Source organism: Danio aesculapii, chromosome 13, assembly GCF_903798145.1.
Source record: "Danio aesculapii chromosome 13, fDanAes4.1, whole genome shotgun sequence".
Lineage (NCBI taxonomy): Eukaryota > Metazoa > Chordata > Actinopteri > Cypriniformes > Danionidae > Danio > Danio aesculapii.
Window position 1 is genome coordinate 19,883,973 of NC_079447.1, and position 18,648 is coordinate 19,902,620.

General features: G+C 35.9%; 1 protein-coding gene across 2 annotated transcripts in view; it reads right to left on the reverse strand.

Annotated features, from left to right (window-relative positions):
- Positions 1-256: 256 nt before the first annotated feature.
- Positions 257-18,648, reverse strand: part of jag2a (jagged canonical Notch ligand 2a) — an 88,313-nt gene continuing 69,921 nt past the window's right edge. For both annotated transcript variants that reach the window (XM_056470260.1, XM_056470259.1), the window contains 8 exons: positions 18,447-18,474; positions 18,147-18,232; positions 16,421-16,534; positions 14,538-14,653; positions 13,724-13,975; positions 13,483-13,614; positions 8,152-8,305; positions 257-5,639 (listed from right to left, as the gene is read on the reverse strand). In XM_056470260.1, coding sequence (XP_056326235.1) covers positions 5,173-5,639; positions 8,152-8,305; positions 13,483-13,614; positions 13,724-13,975; positions 14,538-14,653; positions 16,421-16,534; positions 18,147-18,232; positions 18,447-18,474 — 1,349 coding nt within the window. In that variant the 3' untranslated portion in view covers positions 257-5,172. The remainder of the gene's footprint in view (positions 5,640-8,151; positions 8,306-13,482; positions 13,615-13,723; positions 13,976-14,537; positions 14,654-16,420; positions 16,535-18,146; positions 18,233-18,446; positions 18,475-18,648) is intronic.

Sequence of the window (18,648 nt, forward strand, 5' to 3'; positions counted from 1 at the left end):
TCTTGAGAGCGAGGATGAGTTGGAGCAGGTTAATCTTTAAGAGAGATGATACACATCGTTACTCTGACTGAGTCAAAACAAAACTCTTGTTATCGGCCTCTTCAAATTAGAGGATTCTTCTTTTGACTCTGTGGGATTTCACCGTCACGCATGATGTGAGCAGCCGACAGATGCTGAGCTGTATTTTCAGTGTTAAACAAAGTGTTAAACAGTGTTAAACAAAGACACCACATAGGAAATAAATGTGTAAACTTCATAGGTACAAAAAAAGTCTTTAATAAATACTTGTTGGGAAAATCAAATAGATAACAAATGAGATGCCAGATTCAGTATGAGCATCAGTGCATGTAGGATGAATCACAGACAGTAATTTGATGGACTTTTCAGGTTGAGGGGAGTGTTTCTGTTCATTTATATTGCAACTTTATTTAAGGAGTGGCCTTTTTCAGAATGTCACGTTTTTCCATATTTTCCATATCAATTATTTCTATATTGAGCAGTAATATTTTCTGTCCTCTAAAAGACACCAAATAATAAACAACAGTGATATTCAAAAAACAATATATTGTTCCCTTCATTCAGCCACAGCAACATGCACTGATACATTTTCCTGACTTTCCAAAATAAAACTAATTTGACCCCAAATATATTTGACAGAACTGCTCATGAATCAAGAAACAAACAAACAAAAAAATAGTGTTCTTATAGTGTTCTTTTGTAAAATAGCATCATACTAGGGCTGGGCGAAAAATGCTATCTCAATAATTATTTTCCATATTGAACGATAACAATATATTTTTCAATATGAGTTGTTAATGCTTACAGTTTTAAAACAGTACCCTAACAATGACTGAAGCCACAAAATTGAGAGGGTCCATTAAATGGCATAACATATTTTCGGTCAATAAATTTTCAGTGGCTGAAATTTTGTATGAACACACTATTAGATTCCCATTGTTGCACATTTCTGTAATTGGCTCGAAGATCAATATAGAGTAAAAAAAATCCAGAGCTTATCAAGGTTATTGACACAAATTTTATTACGATAATCGATATAATATCGTTTATCGGCCCAACCCCACTAATATAATACCATTTTAAAACATCAAATCCAATAACTCAATACTCCTATAGAACTTGAGTGCTTTCATGAAAAGACTCTGGTCTGTTTTGGTTGATTTTGAATTTATAGAATAATACCAAGCGGTGATGTTATGAAAACATTAAAAATAAAACATTTTCTGAATGTCTGACTGTCTATTAATTACACTGTAAAAATGCTGGGCTCCACACAATGGATTTGTGTTGGGACAACGTGAAGATATATTTTTTACATGTTTAAGTGGATTTAACTTAAATCAATTAAGTTGTCCCCCAAAAAACCTTAGTAATTGTGTTGTTTCAGCTCATTTTAAATAAGTAGTTTGAACAAACGGCAAACATATTTGTTTGAGTGTAGATCATGATTGACATTGGCTTGAAAATGCAGGTGTTAAACTTTAAACACACAACATATATTCTGTCATAATCTTTCAGCCTTTCTCCATTGTAATGTAGACCTTCAGAGGAAGGCACCGTTTGATCAGTGGCAAAACATTTGTTGTTTGTCTTTTACCTTCAGCATGGTCAACCCCTAGTCAACATTCATTAGTAAAGTCAACAGCACAGATCATCTATTTTATCATGAAGTCAGATCATCTAATGTTTGAGCATTTCTTACAGAGTCCCCACAAATAGACTACCTGTGGCCATTTTACATATTTATATATAAAACATTTTCTGAACATAAATAAAAGGAATGACACTGTTTAAAAAAAGAGCGACTGAAAGAGAGAATAAGCAGTGATTCTAAGAATGACAATGGTAAAATGCTGTCACATAACTTACTAAACTCAAATATACACAGCTATGTCTTTTCATTATTTACATATGTACATATGCATATTTTTTATCATTTTAAAGAATTATCTGTCAGTGATCGAAGAAGTATTATCATTGTCCTCTATTGTGTGGCCAAAAACAACACAATGATGCATTTAGTGATTCTTTACATTATAACTGTTGTATTTATATGGCTGTCACAGAAAAGAAAAGTAAAGTCTGACTTCTAAAGAGCTTTTTGAGTTAGTGAATCAGTCAGAATACTCTTGCTGTTTGGACTATGAGTACCAATTCCCAAAGAAGGTGAAAGTGAAAGTAAACCTTGTATCCTAACAGTCTAAAGAAGAGAGTTCACCCAAAAATAACAATTCTTTCATAATTTACTCAACGTCATTGCAGCTATCAGTTGGCTGCTAAGAGCTTGTGCCAGTTCAAACCTTTTTTTTTTTGTTCAAAACTAGTCAGTATTCACTGAAGGCTGAAAAATGACCAATGAACATACATATGGAACCTGATGCAGTTACTTTCGGAGTTGTTATTGCATTTGCATTTGTAGAAGTTTATCTTTCAGATATTAAATAGTTAAATGAATCATGTGGTGTGGTTTTGCTACTGTTTGAGATCGATAATTTACTGTTATTTGCAAAAATATGTACAAATATATATATATTTTTTTACTCCAGATGACAGTATGCTCAAACACTGTTGAATCATCCTTGTCTTTTGTCTGCATTTTTTCTCTCCAAAAGTTCTGTGCAATAAGAGTAACTTTATACTCATTTAAAACAAGAGTATGCACATCTACTGAAATCAGGTAGCCGTGTACAGTACGCACATGCTATCCTGGTGATGAATTTTGAGTGAAACTATATGAAGCCCGTATGTATGCGTAAAGCAAAGTATTTGTGCTTTTGTTGCCCATTTTAGTTACCATTTAGTAAGTCTTTGGAGTTAAACAAATTGTTTGGACCAATTTTATGTAACTCTTTCAATGTGGTGCTTTTAGAAGCTTGAACAAGAGTGACTATCCACACTCATAAAACTTTTGTGTCACACAGATGGAATAAAGTCATGTAGGTTTGGAATGACATGAGGTTGAGTAAATGCTGACAGAATTTTTTCTCTAAGTAGATGAACCAGCCCTCTAATACCCCTTTTCCATCAACATGAACCAGGTGCTAGTTTGGAGCCAGTGCCATTGCTGGTTCATCTGGCAAGCCGACTAAGAACTGCTTTGCTTTTCCACAGGCTAGAGAGCCACCGTAGATCCAAGTCTGACATCAGTGCATATGTTCGTCCATCTTTTCCAGCAACACAAATGTGGAAGTGCCAAATACAATCGCAGCTTCAGTGTTTCGTTGCTATTAATTGGTGTTGGTGAGATGAAGTCTTCTGAAGCATTGAAGTTCACAAAAGAGTTCATTTCTTGAGGATTTTGTTTGCTTACAATACCACCTGATGGCCAAATAGACTAAAACAAGCCATTACTGAAGACCTGATGTGATACACTGTAGTTTGCGCCAGTTAAGTCTTAAATAACAATACAGAAATATCTATTTCCACATAGATAAATCTATTTATATGTATATAATGTATGTTGTCTTGTGCTACAAAACTATTCTATAACATTACTGTATAATAAATTTATTGGCTTGAAATAAGCGAGACCTATTTCTGTAAATAAAGTGCATCTGGGGAGGGGTGGTGGGTGTTGGCAATAGTATTATTCTAAAACTGGTGAACAGCTGGGTGTAACTCATGGGATGTGCTTGAGTAACTCAGTAGAGGATGTCGCACCCAATGGTCGCATCGATATTTGAACAGATTTCGGAATCGGTCGAGCAAAAACGCTGCTTCAGACATCATCAATGACGTCATTGTTCTAAACTGGTACAAGCCTCGATATACAATTCACTGAAAGCTTTCAAGATTCCTCGACACACACTCCAAAGCTTCGGCAAAAAGAATAATATCGCTACTATTAATTTAAAATACTTTGCGAATCTGTGGCATCCATTTCATACAGAGTAATCCAACATGTTCATGTAGCATGTCGTAGTTCGTATAGACAGTGATTACGAGCTCTAATAACATGTTCATGCAGCCTTCCGTAATTTGAATAGGCAGAGATTAGAAGTAATAACGTGTTCAGCATTACGTTTAATAGCTATTTTAAATAAGGCGCTCAAAACATTGTTCATCTCATTGGTCACGGGAAGGGCGTAGATTCGCTCTTGACACTAGTGGGGACATACATCCCTGGAGTGCATGCATTGAACAGTACAAATTCTGTTTTGCGCTTTTAAAAACATGATTAAAGTACTTAATAATATAAAATAAACACTTAATAATACAAATAACAATCACGTCCCATGCTACAAATGTCCATTTACATGATTTTACTGCAGTCTGGCTTTGAAGGGGTATGAATGTAGAGAAATTTAGACACAATTTACTGTTTTATCCCGATTATTGTTTTTCATAATGGAGGCCAAAATCAAAACTGAATTTTAATTAATTGCACCGCCTTGATTAATAGTATTACGGTGAACTAGTAGCGAACTTGTCTTCGTACACGCGTAGGTTAAGAGTTGACGGAGCATTACTTTATTTTGAAGTCGATTAAACTATTGGTAGGGACATTTCAGTAATTGGTGGGGACACGCCCCCTCTGTCCATGCCAATTCTACACCCTTGGGTCATGGTAACCCCACCCTTCTTTCCTCTATCCCAGCATTGTTTAATGCTACTTTTCCTGGTCCAGAGCTGAAGCTTTGAGTGTTGATTTGGAGCTACAGGCTCTGGCTATGAACCACCACTGGGCCTGCATCGGTGGAAAAGGGGTATCTATAGCATTATGCCAACAACAATAAAACCCAACATCATCATGAGAAATGTATATAAAATGTTTAAGCGCTGCTGCAAATGTTCAGTGAGGCACTTGTGTATATTATACCTCTGGAAGATTGAACAGCACCTAACACTTGATTTTGGGCAGGTCTGGACATAATCAAAAACACTTTAAAGCTGCCTATCGCTGATTCCTCCTCAGCCCCCAAGGGTCAAAGGCCTCGCCACAGTTCACAGACATAATCTCTAAGTTCAGCCTTGAGTTACCTTCTTTTTAAGGAAAGTGAGTGCAAGTGTAAACAAAAGAAAATGATTTTAAAAACAGTTCTTTGTGAGACGAATCCATTTTGGTGATGGAAAAAAAACAGTCGCACAAGCCCAGGCCATTCGGATTAGACAGCAAAAAAATACTTGTACAATTCTCCAGTTTTTCTGGCTCTTTCATACGTAATGATCTTTTGTGTGCTCGCTCAAGCTCTCATTCACATTGTTCTTGCAGCGGTTGTCTTTATCGCTGTAGTGTGTCCTGTGTTGCTGATTTTGGGCTGAAGTGTGAATCACGTACACTGCGTCCCCTTTAGAGTATGCGAGGGATGAGCACTTATGCAGAACCAGCCCTCTGTTGCTCTCCTCTTCTCCCTCTTCCTCCTCTTCCTCTCGCTCGGCTCCATCTCCAACCCGATCCAGAGGGTAAAGCAGGTTCTTGTTCTCCTGCAGCGGGTCTGTGTTGTCTTTGTGAGCCGTGCGAGCACTCAGTAGTGTCCCGCGCTGGTTGTTAATGCTCTCCTCCATCTGAGTGTCCTCTCTTTGTCTGGCTTCCCTCCGTCTCCGGAACCACCACACGCACACGATGATACACGAGATCCACAATACCACAAACAGCACACACAGCAATGGGATTAGGTAACCTGTCAGACAAACAACAACAAGTTAAATAGATTTGATTATTTTAATGTAGAAATAATGCATAAATTATAATTATACTATTATTCTAAGGTGTGCAGTTATTTTCAGCTAAAGTAGTTCCGAGCAGGTTTTGACCGCATTACCGCTCCATATGACTACGCTCAATGATTTCAATGATGACCTTCAAAAGTCAAAAATCGAATTAAAAACAAACAGACAAAAGGCTCTAGATGAGCTCTGTAAGAAACAAGTACACAAATACAAAAAAATGCCTTTCTTACCTTGTGTTTTTTCTTGTTTCTAGTCCAAATTTCAAAAATATCTTAAATCAAGAAGGATTTTATAGACAAGCAAAAATTATTGTCTTGTTTTCAGAAATAATCAGACAAAATTAAGTGAGTTTGTCCTTAAAACAAGCAAAAGAATCCACTAATGGGGTAGGAATAAACTGTAAAAAGTAATTTGTTAGGTTTACTTAATTGAATTAAGTAATCATAACTTTATCGCATTAAGTATTATTTACTTATGTAGAAAAAGTAATTCCTATACTGACTCATATTTACTTAGGTCAATTAATTCATCTTAACTTTATATCAAGTCTTATTTACTAATGTTCATTCATTCATTCATTTTCTTTTCGGCTTAGTCCCTTTATTCACCAGGGGTCGCCACTGCAGAATGAACCACCAACTTATACAGCATATGTTTTTTTTTACGCAACGGATGCCCTTCCAGCTGCAACCCAACACTGGAAAACACTCATACACTCTTGCATTCACACTACGGCCAATTTAGCTTATTCATATTCTATACTGCATGTCTTTGGACTTGTGGGGGAAACATGAGCACCCAGAGAAAATCCACGTGAACACGAGGAGAACATGCAAACTCTACACAGAAATGCCAACTGACCCAGCCAGGGCTCGAACCAGCAACCTTCTTGCTGTGAGGCGATTGTGCTACCCACTGCCACCGTGGTGCCATGTAGTGAACTCATCAAAGGTTAATGAGCAGCCACAGATTGAACTGCAAAGGCAGCGATCACGTCTGGTGTTAAAAATTATATTGTTTGTAGAGTTTGATAACCTAGCCTACTGTTAATTCATGTTCATTTGTTATAAACAGCATAGGCTGTATCCAGTCAAAACTCAAAGTGAAACTGAAACGTTGCCTACATATTGACATATTGAAGGATTTTGTCCTTTGCAACAAAAAAAAGTTTAAAAAGAGCATTAATCTTGTTGCATTTGGTTTTGTTAATGTATTAACTATTTATGTGAAATATAGCTATTTCATGTGGGCCTATGTATTCTATTCTTTTTAAATATGTAATTTTATGCATATTCGCTGGTTCGAGCCTTGGCTGGCTCAGTTGGCATTTCTGTATGGAGTTTGCATGTTCTCCCCGTGTTCGCGTGGGTTTCCACCGGGTGCTCCATTTTCCCCCACAGTCCCCCACTAGGCATGCGCTAGGTGAATTGGGTAAGCCAAATTATCCGTAATGTATGTGTGTGAATGAGTGTGTATGGATGTTTCCCAGTGATGGGTTGCAGCTGGAAGGGCATCTGCTGCATAAAACATATGCTGGATAAGTTGGCAGTTCATTCGGCTATGGCGATCCCTGATTAAGGGACTAAGCCAAAAAGAAAATTAATGAATGAATTAATAAAATATCTCAGACAAAAATGAACACAACTGAGGGAAATCAGCTTTGTGAAAATCCATATGCTTGTGAAATGCCATGACAATGCATACAGTAATTAAGGCTAGACATTCTCTTAATCTGCCCTGTAGTAGAATCACTTTGTTGAGCCTAATAAATCTCAGCAATATCACCCTAGAATGTGGCCATGGGATATTTTATCAGTCATTCCTGTGTTGGCAACGTGGAATTTTCAGCAATTATTTCTTCACTCTTCAGTGTCACATCCTTCAGAATGAATTCTGCTGAATTGGTGCTCAAGAAACAACATCAATGTTGAAAAATGCTGGGCTGATTAATTGTTTTTTGTTAAAACCATAATATTTAATAGTTTTTTTTTCAGTGTTCTTCAGTGAAAAGAATGCTTCAACAGCATTCAATTAGAATAGAAATCCTTTGTAACCTTGTAAAAGATTTTTGTCAATTTTAATTAATTTAATGCTTGCTTGCTTGTTTGCTTGCGTACACTAAAAAATCTATTGGATTTACTAAATATTTTTAAGGTAAGTGGTTGCAAACAATTTATTTGGGTTGAATTTAAACAAACAAATTAAGTTGAACATTACTACATTTAATTTGTTTGTTTAAAGTCAGCCCATATAAATTGTTTGCAACCACTTACCTTAAAAAATGTTTTTGGTAAATCCAATGAATATGTTTTTTTGTGTATTTAAAGAAAACAAACTATACTGACCCCGATATGTTAAACTCTAACATTAGAAAATGCATTAGTATTGAGAAATGATATTGGACAGTTATTTGTATTATTATCTGTGGGTTGTTTAAAAGAGAGATACACAGATCTCACTCACCGACTTGGGGGTGTGGGTCCTGGGTGTCCACTCTGACCTCTCTTACAGCCAACAGTAACGTGCTATTGTGAGGTTTAGACAGGACATCAATGATGGAGCGGACAACATCATGAATCTGAGTGCGTCCATCAACAAAGTTGTTTTGCTCAAAAGACTGAAAGCAAAAGAGAAAATAAAAACAAACTAAAAATGTGCAGACTCAACTCTCTCTGCTTTTAGTCCTGATGTTTTACTTAGATGGACTAATTCTAAACACAATGAATACAAGACAACAATGGACTAAAACAAAAACATATTTTGCTCAGGGTTTAAAAAAAATGTTGGTAACACTTTATTTTGATGGTCCACTTGAGTATCAGTAGACTGTTTACTTAATATATTGATACTGCTCCTTCAACAGACATTTAACTGACTACAAGAAAATTTGCAAGTACATGTTAACTTACACTAACCCTAACCCTAACTCCAGCTTCCTGGCTCAATAAAAGATTGTCTCTTTAACTGGTGTTTTCCCATGATTTATTTGAGTGCAACATTCACACAAGTCTCTGAAAAACTTGAATCCACCGACACCGTACGAGCATTGTATACAAAAGAAAAACAAAACCAACTGTAAGCAAACCGTGAAACAAACATGAACGGCGTATACAAATAAACAGACATCACTTCAATTCAGTATACAAAACAAACTCAATATAAGAAACACATTAAACATAGTACCTTGTTCTCCAATCAAACCTGAACCTTTAGGCTGTTTCAGACCGCTCAGCTGGGATGCCATGATCATGTGCGAGATCATGTAGATACAATGTAACTTAAATTCAACAAACAGACCATCCAAATAAAGTGTGTCCAAAGTTTTTTAAAGTGTGCGCCAAAAGCTAGTGTTGTATTAATGTATTTCCAAAATGCTTGAAAACCCCCCATCAACCATGGCTTCCATAGAAAATCCGATTGTGACATGCAGGAAAAGTTTAACCACAAATAAAACACATTTGATTTAATAGCATGCAGTGAAAAAGTCCCTGTTCTGTTGACAAAAAAGCAAAAGCAAAAAGGGAAAATCTAATTTGACCCTTGAATTAAAGTTTATGAGGGAGTAATATTATTTATTCCCCCAATTTCATAAGAAAGCAAACTAAAATTGAAACTGAAGAAAAAGTACGCACGTCCTGATTTGCCAAGTATGACGCAATCCTGGATTAACATCTATCATTTTTGTTAAAAAATGTAATTCATACCTATTCCCTACCCCTAAACCCAACCATAACTGAATAAAAGTTGGATAGCAATCATGTAGAAGTGCATAAACCTAACTGTAAGCCTAAACTTAACATAAACGATAAACGTATCTCTTAATTCTGATTGGCTGATTGGAATGTTGCTCCAGGATCAAGATCAATTTTAATCCAGGAACATGTCCTACTTGGTGAAATCAGGTTAGGGAAAAAATTACAGTCAGAGAAACGAGAAAGAGGAATGACGAATGGTGGAGAAATTTGAATGACACTAGATGAAAGATGCCATAAAATAGTGGAAAGGAATTTAAAGTGAGGAAGGAAGCAAAAAAAAGAAGAAAATGAAAGAAATGAAAGAAGTGAGACCTGACTGGGCAAGCTGTTCACCTTTCCCTTAAATTTCATGACTAGGCACATGTAATTTGCATGTGGTAATAGTCAGAGTATAACCATGCTAGATTCCACAGGGGATGTCCCAATGCTGAGCTTATAACATCAGCACAAAGCCTTAAGAGAGCTCGCCCCATAAAAGGTTACCGCAGCTTTTCCGGAAAACACTCAAAGTTACAACATAAATCTTGACAGCATTACAACATCACAGAAATGGTGGAGCTAAGATTGTGGCCATTAAGGGCTTAAAGTTTCCTTTCCCCAAGAGTCTGCATTACTGAGAGAGAAAGATGAGATAGGTATGTTAAAGGTGAAAAACTTGATTCTGGATCTGTTAAAACATTGGAAGGGAGAAAAGAAATGAGGGAATCACATTTAACAAGCACCCTTTGGAAGCCGGATTACTGATATAAAGTGTCTTTTTTTGAAGGAGTGTAAACTGGAAAAAAAAAAAAACAACCAAACGTGTTAAAGCAGAGACGAGACAACAAGAAAGAAATAAACCCTCCACAGTGAAGGAAAACAGATGTGACGGTTTCAGGAAAAGCGTGTTGTTGGATGAAAAATTGCGTATTTTGATACACTGTTTTTATTCATGCCTTCAAGTCATGTCAGAGCGACTGCTTTTACAAGATGCGTGCACATAAATGTCACCACAGTTGTGTTTTGCAGCAAGAGACTTGGGGTTTACTTTGAGGCCATTTTGAAGGCATGTCCATTAATCACAGATGTTTGATCATAAAAGCTTCCGCTGTAAATTTATACTACTGTTAAATGCATTTTGTGTACTTCTAACTACTTAGCACTGCAGTCAAGCTTGCATCGTGCCATTAATTTAGACACGTCCTATTCTGTAGTAAAACATTAGTGAAGTGCGACAACATAGTGCATGTTTGCCCCCAATTGTATTAGGGCTGTATGTTAAATGGTTATGGATGCTAATTCAAACAGTAATGCAATTTCATGTCTATTTATCATTTGAGAAGTATGATCATAAGTGCACTGTAAAAAAAAAAAGTTGACTCCTTTCAAAATGTTAAGCCAACTTGCTGCAGAGCTTTTTTGAGTTGACTCAACCCAGCAAGCTTTTTTGTTTTTAAAAGATGTCTAATAGATGTCTAATAGACATCTAAACAAAGTCGTCTTGGCTAAAACAAGGCTAAATTTGGGCTGTCAGTGAAAATGTAATAGACGTCTAAGAATTGGCCAAATGAATGACTACACATATAAAGTCTGTCTAATCTGTTTATTGAGTAAACTCAAAAATGTTCTGAAGTTGGTTTCCTTAAAGTTTTTAAGTTGAGTCAACTTTTTTATTTACAGTGTGGTGTGCTGCCACTGACAGAGATAGTAGCTGTCATTTATAGAGATAAAACAGCTTCAAGTCCACATGAACTGGAAGCTGCAACTGTTTTTATTTTTCGTATTGTGATGCAGTTCCTAGAGAAACGGAATATTAAACAACAGTGTGCGGGGCTTGTTTTTTCAGCTGCGAGCTGAATGGATGTAGTAAAGTTAGCATTTCATTCAGAAAGATCGGGAAAAGGGTTTTAGAAGAGTTATTACAACCTAACAGACAACTTCTCCTCACCATATTTGTTTGGGTGTCAAAACTGACAGTTGGGGGGCATGGTTAAGTGTGTTAGCACCTAAAATTAGCACCTCAAAATCACATAATCTGAGAATTTAACTGAAAAAGAAGTGCATTTTCAGATTTTAATTTTAGATTTCAAGAGCAAACTATTTTTGTTCTTAATGACAGATGATGTTCACCACAAAACTGGCAATGTGAGCTAACAAAATCATATGGTTAGTTCTGATTTCATTTGTACTTTAAGGTAGTTTTTCAGCCACACAGTGTCCTTATTTTTAGTGTTATAATTAGTCAAATTTTCATAGAAATACTATGATTACAGTATGTAATTAGAATATAAACACTCATGTCTGTATTTATATCTAAAAAGTGTATGGCCCTTTAAAAGTAACTTTGCTCTTTAAATAAAGATTGTATCAGTTACATCTATACACCAATAGGTGGCGACAATTAAATTCAAATGTATTTGTTATTGAATTGTTCATGACGTTTGTGTTTGTCAAAAAAAATGCTTGGTTTATTTATTAAAGGTGCAGTAGATGATCTGCCTCAATGCCAACTGGTAAGCATAATAACTTTCAAATACAATCCCTCCCCTGTCGTCCAAAGCAACGCCTCCTGAAATTGTGAGCGTGCACATTAAAGATGACAAAGACCCACTAGATCATGTCATTCGCCAGTTAGAAAACTTAACAGTACTTTATAATACTACAGTTCTAAATGAAAAACTGTATTATATCTAGCACGTTTTCAGTTGTGTAGCAAGCAAAACTTGTCATAATGTCTCACTGTCTCACGCTTTTTGTCCTAAAGGGACTACTGTATGCTTAGTGGTTGGCCGGTGGGGTGCAGGAATTACATTTATTACTAAGCCATACTTGCATGCTATTTCAGACCGAATATTCAAAGTAGCATGGTAAACAAAATAGGGAGCGTGTCAAAAATGAACCAATGTGAATATAAAAACAACTTCACCTCAGTAAAGCAGGCTAGGCGGAATAACGCTATTCACTGATGTTTTGTTGTTAAACTAAATAAAAATCTACATTGTCAATGCTGTAAAAGGTCCCTTATGAAACTGAAAATAGTCACATCAATCATTCGCCGGAAGATTTCAGTGGCTGAACAACACTTCTGTCCATACAACACATTCGTAACAACAAAATCTACATAAGCTTTGCGTGACTAAAATTGTTTTAGAACATTACCTGTCCAAATGAAATACTTCAGCCATGGTGTCGTCCTTCCTCCAGCGTGCAAAACTAACTCAAAATAAAACTAACTGATTCAGGATTTTAAAAAGTTTTGATAGACCATTTGTTTTTATAGCTGTTACTTTGGTCCATGTGACCGCGGCCCGCGTGAACGCACATCGGCGGATCTGCGTGAAAGAGTGCGCCATTGTACAAATGTAACATTAACAGACAGTTTGAGCTACTTATCAGAATTATGGGAGATGTCAGCCAGACAATATTTAATTGGATGAACATTTTTTAGTTTTATGCCTTACCCAGAATATAAAAATACAAATAAATAAATTTAGATCATTTACTTTAACCATCACTATTGGAATGTAAAGAGACTTTTAACCAGCACAACAAAAAATGTTTCTGAAGATAATCACCTACTGCATCTTTAATGAAAGAAGTGTTTGTAATTCTTTATAGTTCAATTAATCGTTCTTCCAGATCGATTTATTTCAATAATTCATTCAAATGAATAAAATCACATTTAAAAGAATGCAGCAATTATTGTTTTTTTTTTTTTATACATCTTGTAAAACCTCTTGACCTCAGAACCTCTAGTAAATTTTATCGATTTGTTTAGCTGTCTAAGAGTATAAAAAATATATACTGTTCTACAGTATATTTAGGGAAAAAAACTCCAACTCTATAATGAATCTCGAAAAAGTTAGTATTTGTTTACACATGGAAAAAAAGGATACTAAAAATAAAAAATAAAGTGAAAATTTTTTTCAAAATACTTCAATTGTTTCATGTAAAGATGTATTGCTTTTTTCATAGCAGCTTCAAGATTAACCATGAGCACCAGACACATATTTTGTTACCAAATATTGCGGCAATTTCATATGGTTAATGAAGAAATTACCATAGCAACCTCCACAGCATTGTGGCCTGAAGGTGATTGGTCACAAAGAAGGAAAAGGGCGTGGTCTTTGGCCAGGGTTCGCGTGATTGGCAGATAAGTCAGCTCTGCGCAGACTCCTTCAGCAGTAGTGCCCTGTCAAACAAATCCAGTGTTTTGATCGGATATCAGGTGGATCTGAGATAAAAGCAATGTGTTTTATCTCTTTTAAATGCATAAAACAAATGAAATGAAAACCTCTTACCTGTGGTACACTCTCAGAGTCAAATACAAGTGTGACACGGGCACAGTTGACATCTAGGTAGCCGTTGTTGGGCAGACAGCGAGTGCTGATAGGTTGTAGACGCGTTGTGGAGCACATTCCCAGCTGATCACAGGGTGGACGAAGACAAGAGAGGAAATGATGCTCGATGCACTCCTGACCTGGTGGACACAGGGGGCGCTGTGGCACACCAGAATCTGACTGCAACAAGCAGGACTGATGGCCACAATGGACCTGCGGTCACATTAAATAAAAAATTCATAAAGACGTTTTTTTACCTTTAAATATTTGCCACTAAACTGTAAAAATATCCATTAGTTAACAGTTTATGTATTTTTTTTCTATTTAAATATGATTATTAATCACAATATGGGACATTAATCTCTGCTTTGCACTTTAGATTTTAAAAATTCGACTTTTTAAATTGAAATTGTGGTAGTTTAAAACAATATATTGTATAAGAAATACAATTGAAACAGTATGTATAGAAATAAGTCTTTTAAATAACATTAAAGGTACTGGCAGTTTATTACCAGGTTTTTGTACTGTAATTTACAACAGACCCACACAATATATTACTTTAAACTATTAAAATGTAGATAAAAGTCACTATTTTCAGCATCAAAAGCTGCTGGAGAAAAGATAAAGGCCCATAATGCAATTCAAAAGCATAATTTAACCAAAAATAAATCACAAAATACAGAAAACCTTTAATTTACATATGTTTTTTACAGAGTACTTGTGACTGCAGGTGCTCAGTTGGTAGAGTATTCGAATCTGAGATTGCATGACTCACTTTAGTGCACTTGATGTTTCCATTCATGCACTGACAGCTGTTGCATCCATCCTCCCAGCGTCCACCATGATGAACCTGCAATCCTGAGCGATCACATGCCTTTCCAACACCGATAACTTAAAGGAGAAGAACAGAGATCAGATTATGAAAGTTAACCTACCATTTAAAGGCATGTGGTACGATTTTGATGAATCCTTTATTCAACAATTAAAGTAAGTTTCTCCCTTTTCCTCACTATTCTATAGTATTTTTCCTAACAATGGCCGAAATGTTCTAATAGACTCTTTTCACAAGACAGTGATGACGCATTTCAGTGGTCATAACCATCTTAAATCCTTGAAAGGTTTTTAAATTTTTATTTGCAAAAAAAGTATGTACAATTATAAAGCTATACTTTGTATTATATCATCTTCGCATCGAAATACAAAAAACTATTTAACACTTATATGAGATGTTTCTAATGCAGCACCTATGGGTGGGACAGTAAATGTGACATTGCCCTTTCAATCAGTTTCACTCAATTTGTTTTCTGTTTTTGAAAGTCGTAAATTCGCTTGTTAAGTGGTGACGTATGAAACACTGTTTCCGGGTCCAAGCCGCTACTCATTTGAATTGAGAAAATATTAATTTATGAACTTTTTAGTCATATTACACATTAAAGTGAATTTTATATAAAATCATGGTGTACACATCAATCTCTGGACTTGCTGCATCACAGACATCAATATTTTAACAACGTATAATAAATGAATACATTTCTGGAAAAGTACTAAACAGTTTCAAGACACCTCTCATATGGAGAATAAAGTCATGCATTGCTCAGGTGTGAGTTTTTTCACAGACTTCAACAGAGTGTAAAAATCTTGATGGTTCGGAGGGTTTTGTCTATCAAATCTGATTTTTATTTTGTATTTTCCATTGGATTTAAGTCAGGTGATTGGCTGGGCCATTCTACAGCTTGATTTCAGCTGCTGTTTGGGTTTTCACTGCCTTTCTACAGCTCCCTTTCTTCATGTGGTCAATACTTTTTCCCTGTGTCATTTTATTTTATAGCTTCATTTGTAATCTAATTACATTTGTTTTCTTGTTTTCTTTGCATATATGGATTTCTTTGGTTGTAACCAACATCTGGTGAAAATTTCAAGTCAACAGCACCTTTAAAAGTGTTATGTTTTCTGTAAAAAATGGTGACGTGTTGAATACTTATTTCCCCCACTTTATATATATAATTTCTGAATTATGTAAAAAAGTTTTTTTTAAAAACTTCCATAATTGAAGAAATATTTCACAAAATTACTATTTTAAAATGCAAATGTAAAAATTGCTTAGAAAAAATGCATCACAACAATATGCCATTATTTCAGTAAAAAAAACCTTTACATATTATTTATACATATTATTGCTAAAACCAATTTTCTTTTGTTGAGCATAAAAGAAGAAAATAAATGCTGATAGCTGGCACCCATTGACTTCAATAGTAATAGTTTTTCCAACTATGTAAGTTGATTGGTGCCAGCAATCAGCATTCTTCAGAATTGCTTGTTTTGTGTTCAACACGGTTTAAAACCACATGAGGGAGAGTAAATTACCCAAAAAAATAGGTATTTTGGGTGAACTTTCCCTTTCATCTGCATTTTAATGTGGGAGGAACAATGAAATATTAAGCTGAATGTATTAATCCGCATTCAAGTTTAACACATATTTTTCTGTTTGGAGTCCCTGCATTACAAAACCCTGCTGATTGCTTCTGAAAAGGCAATTTAGTCCGGTTTAGTTTGGTTTTGATAAGGTGTGTTCACACAACATGAGTAGACTGCAAAGACATTCAACACTTCATTTCTCATAATGCAAACTAAAAGGGGGGTCTGTCAGTGGGAACTCACAGTCCTGGCAGCGAGGTCCAGCTCGTCCCATGGGGCACAGACAGCGATATCCATTAATCTCATCTACACATGTGGCTCCATAAGAACAAGGAGACGACTGACATTCATCTATGTCTGAGATTGAGGAGGAAGACACAACAGAGTGAGTGTGTGTGTGTGAGCAAGAGACAGTTAAAACAGCAATAGATCTTTCCTTCTACTGTACATTGCGACATGGCATGCATCGTATGAGTGAAAAATATCACCAAAAAAGGAGAAAAAATGTATAGGGCAGGGACTTTTAGTTTATCATTGATCTATTGGTTTGGATTCTTATCTGTATGTAAGTCTGCAGTTGATTTTTTTTTTTTAAGAAAAAGGATTTACGTCAACTTGTAGAAGTCCAGCGTATGTAAAACAGACATGAAAATCATATTAAAATCTGTATTTTACTTTTAAAGAAGTTTCAATTAAAAAATTAATCAAAAACCTACATTTATTATGTCACCTATCCAAGTATTAGGTTTTAGGAACAACAGATAATAACTTGACTTCTAGTTGATCATTTGGTATCAGAAGTGGCTTATATGAAAGGCAAAGTCCTCTAGATTACGCTTATTTTACCCAAATAAAAATATGATCATGCCTTGATTTTTAGATCCTAGTGGACTGCATCCATACATCTCTGTAATGACTCAAATAACTTTTTTGATTCATCTTCAATGCCTCCTCCTCCATCTTACCCCAGACATGCTCAATAATGTTCATGTCTGGTAACTGGGCTGGCCAATCCTGGAGCACCTTGACCTTCTTTGCTTTCAGGAACTTTGAAGTGGAGGCTGAAGTATGAGAAGGAGCGCTATCCTGCTGAAGAATTTGCCCTCTCCTGTGGTCTTAAATGTAATGGGCAGCACAAATGTCTTGATACCTCATTCTGTCGATGTTGCCATCCACTCTGCAGATCTCTCGCATGCCCCCATACTGAATGTAACTCCAAACCATAATTGTTCCTTTATCAAACTTGACTGATTTCTTTGAGAATCTTGGGTCCATGCGGGTTCCAATAGGTCTTCTGCAGTATTTGTGATGATTGGGATGCAGTTAAACAGATGATTCATCAGAAAAATCTACTTTCTGACACTTTTTTTTTCCAAATGATCAACTAGAAGTTTTTATTTTTTGCTCTTACAAGATAAGACACGACTTTTGTCAGGGAGTGTATCAGATTTATCATTTCATTCTTTGTCCCTCTTGTTGTGCAAAATCGAATTACAAAAGCAATGTCTGTGTTCAAAAAAGTTTTTGAAGATTCCATCTATATATTAATTAAAACAAATATTTTATGTTAAAGTTCATGTAAGATAAAAAATGGCAATGTTTACTTTGCTAGCGCACATTTTTGTTTATTAGGTGAACAATTGATCAGTGCTAATCAAGTAAATGTTTTGTAATTTTCAAAGTCTAACCATGTGCTTCAGCGTTTGGATTGGCGGTACTTCTCTGTTGATGTCAGTTTGACACTTCAGCTGCAATTTTCTTAACCACACCCCTTTTACCATTAGTTTGCTATGAGGGAATGATGCGCAAAAAGAAAGCTCCACCCCTACTAAATATTCCATTTCATTTGAAAGTACATTAACATACTGAAATGAAAAGCAACTTCCGGTCCACACATACACATACTTCCACACATACTTCCTGTATCATTAAGTCATGTTTACAGACATGTGGAAATTAATTTACTTACTGATGCGACAGTCAGGACCTGCAAACCCAGGCGCGCATTCACAGCGAAACCAGTTGACCCCATCCACACACTGTCCTCCGTTATAACTACAGAGAGAGAGAGAGAGGGACAGAGAGATGGTCTCTAAATAATACACACTCCATCTCAACTGCTACACTCACATTTACTAGATGTAAACATTTAAATTCAGATTCTTCCAACTTTTATGAGTGACAAGTCCAATTGTTGTAGTGTTTGATGTTTTGTTTGATTCTCTATTCTGTGCTTTTCTTCACTTATTTTATCTTTTGCATCACTCACCATGGATGAGGGTTGCAGTCGTCAACATCTGAAAACAGAATCAAAACAGATCTCATGAAGGCAGAACTACCAGAGGATATATCAGAACTAGACCTGTCAGGGCAAATCACAGCCTGCCAGCACACCTGAAGCCCTATCGCATGCATACATACACGTGGGAGTAATGCACATTCGCACATTTTTGAGAGGAAAACAGAAAAGT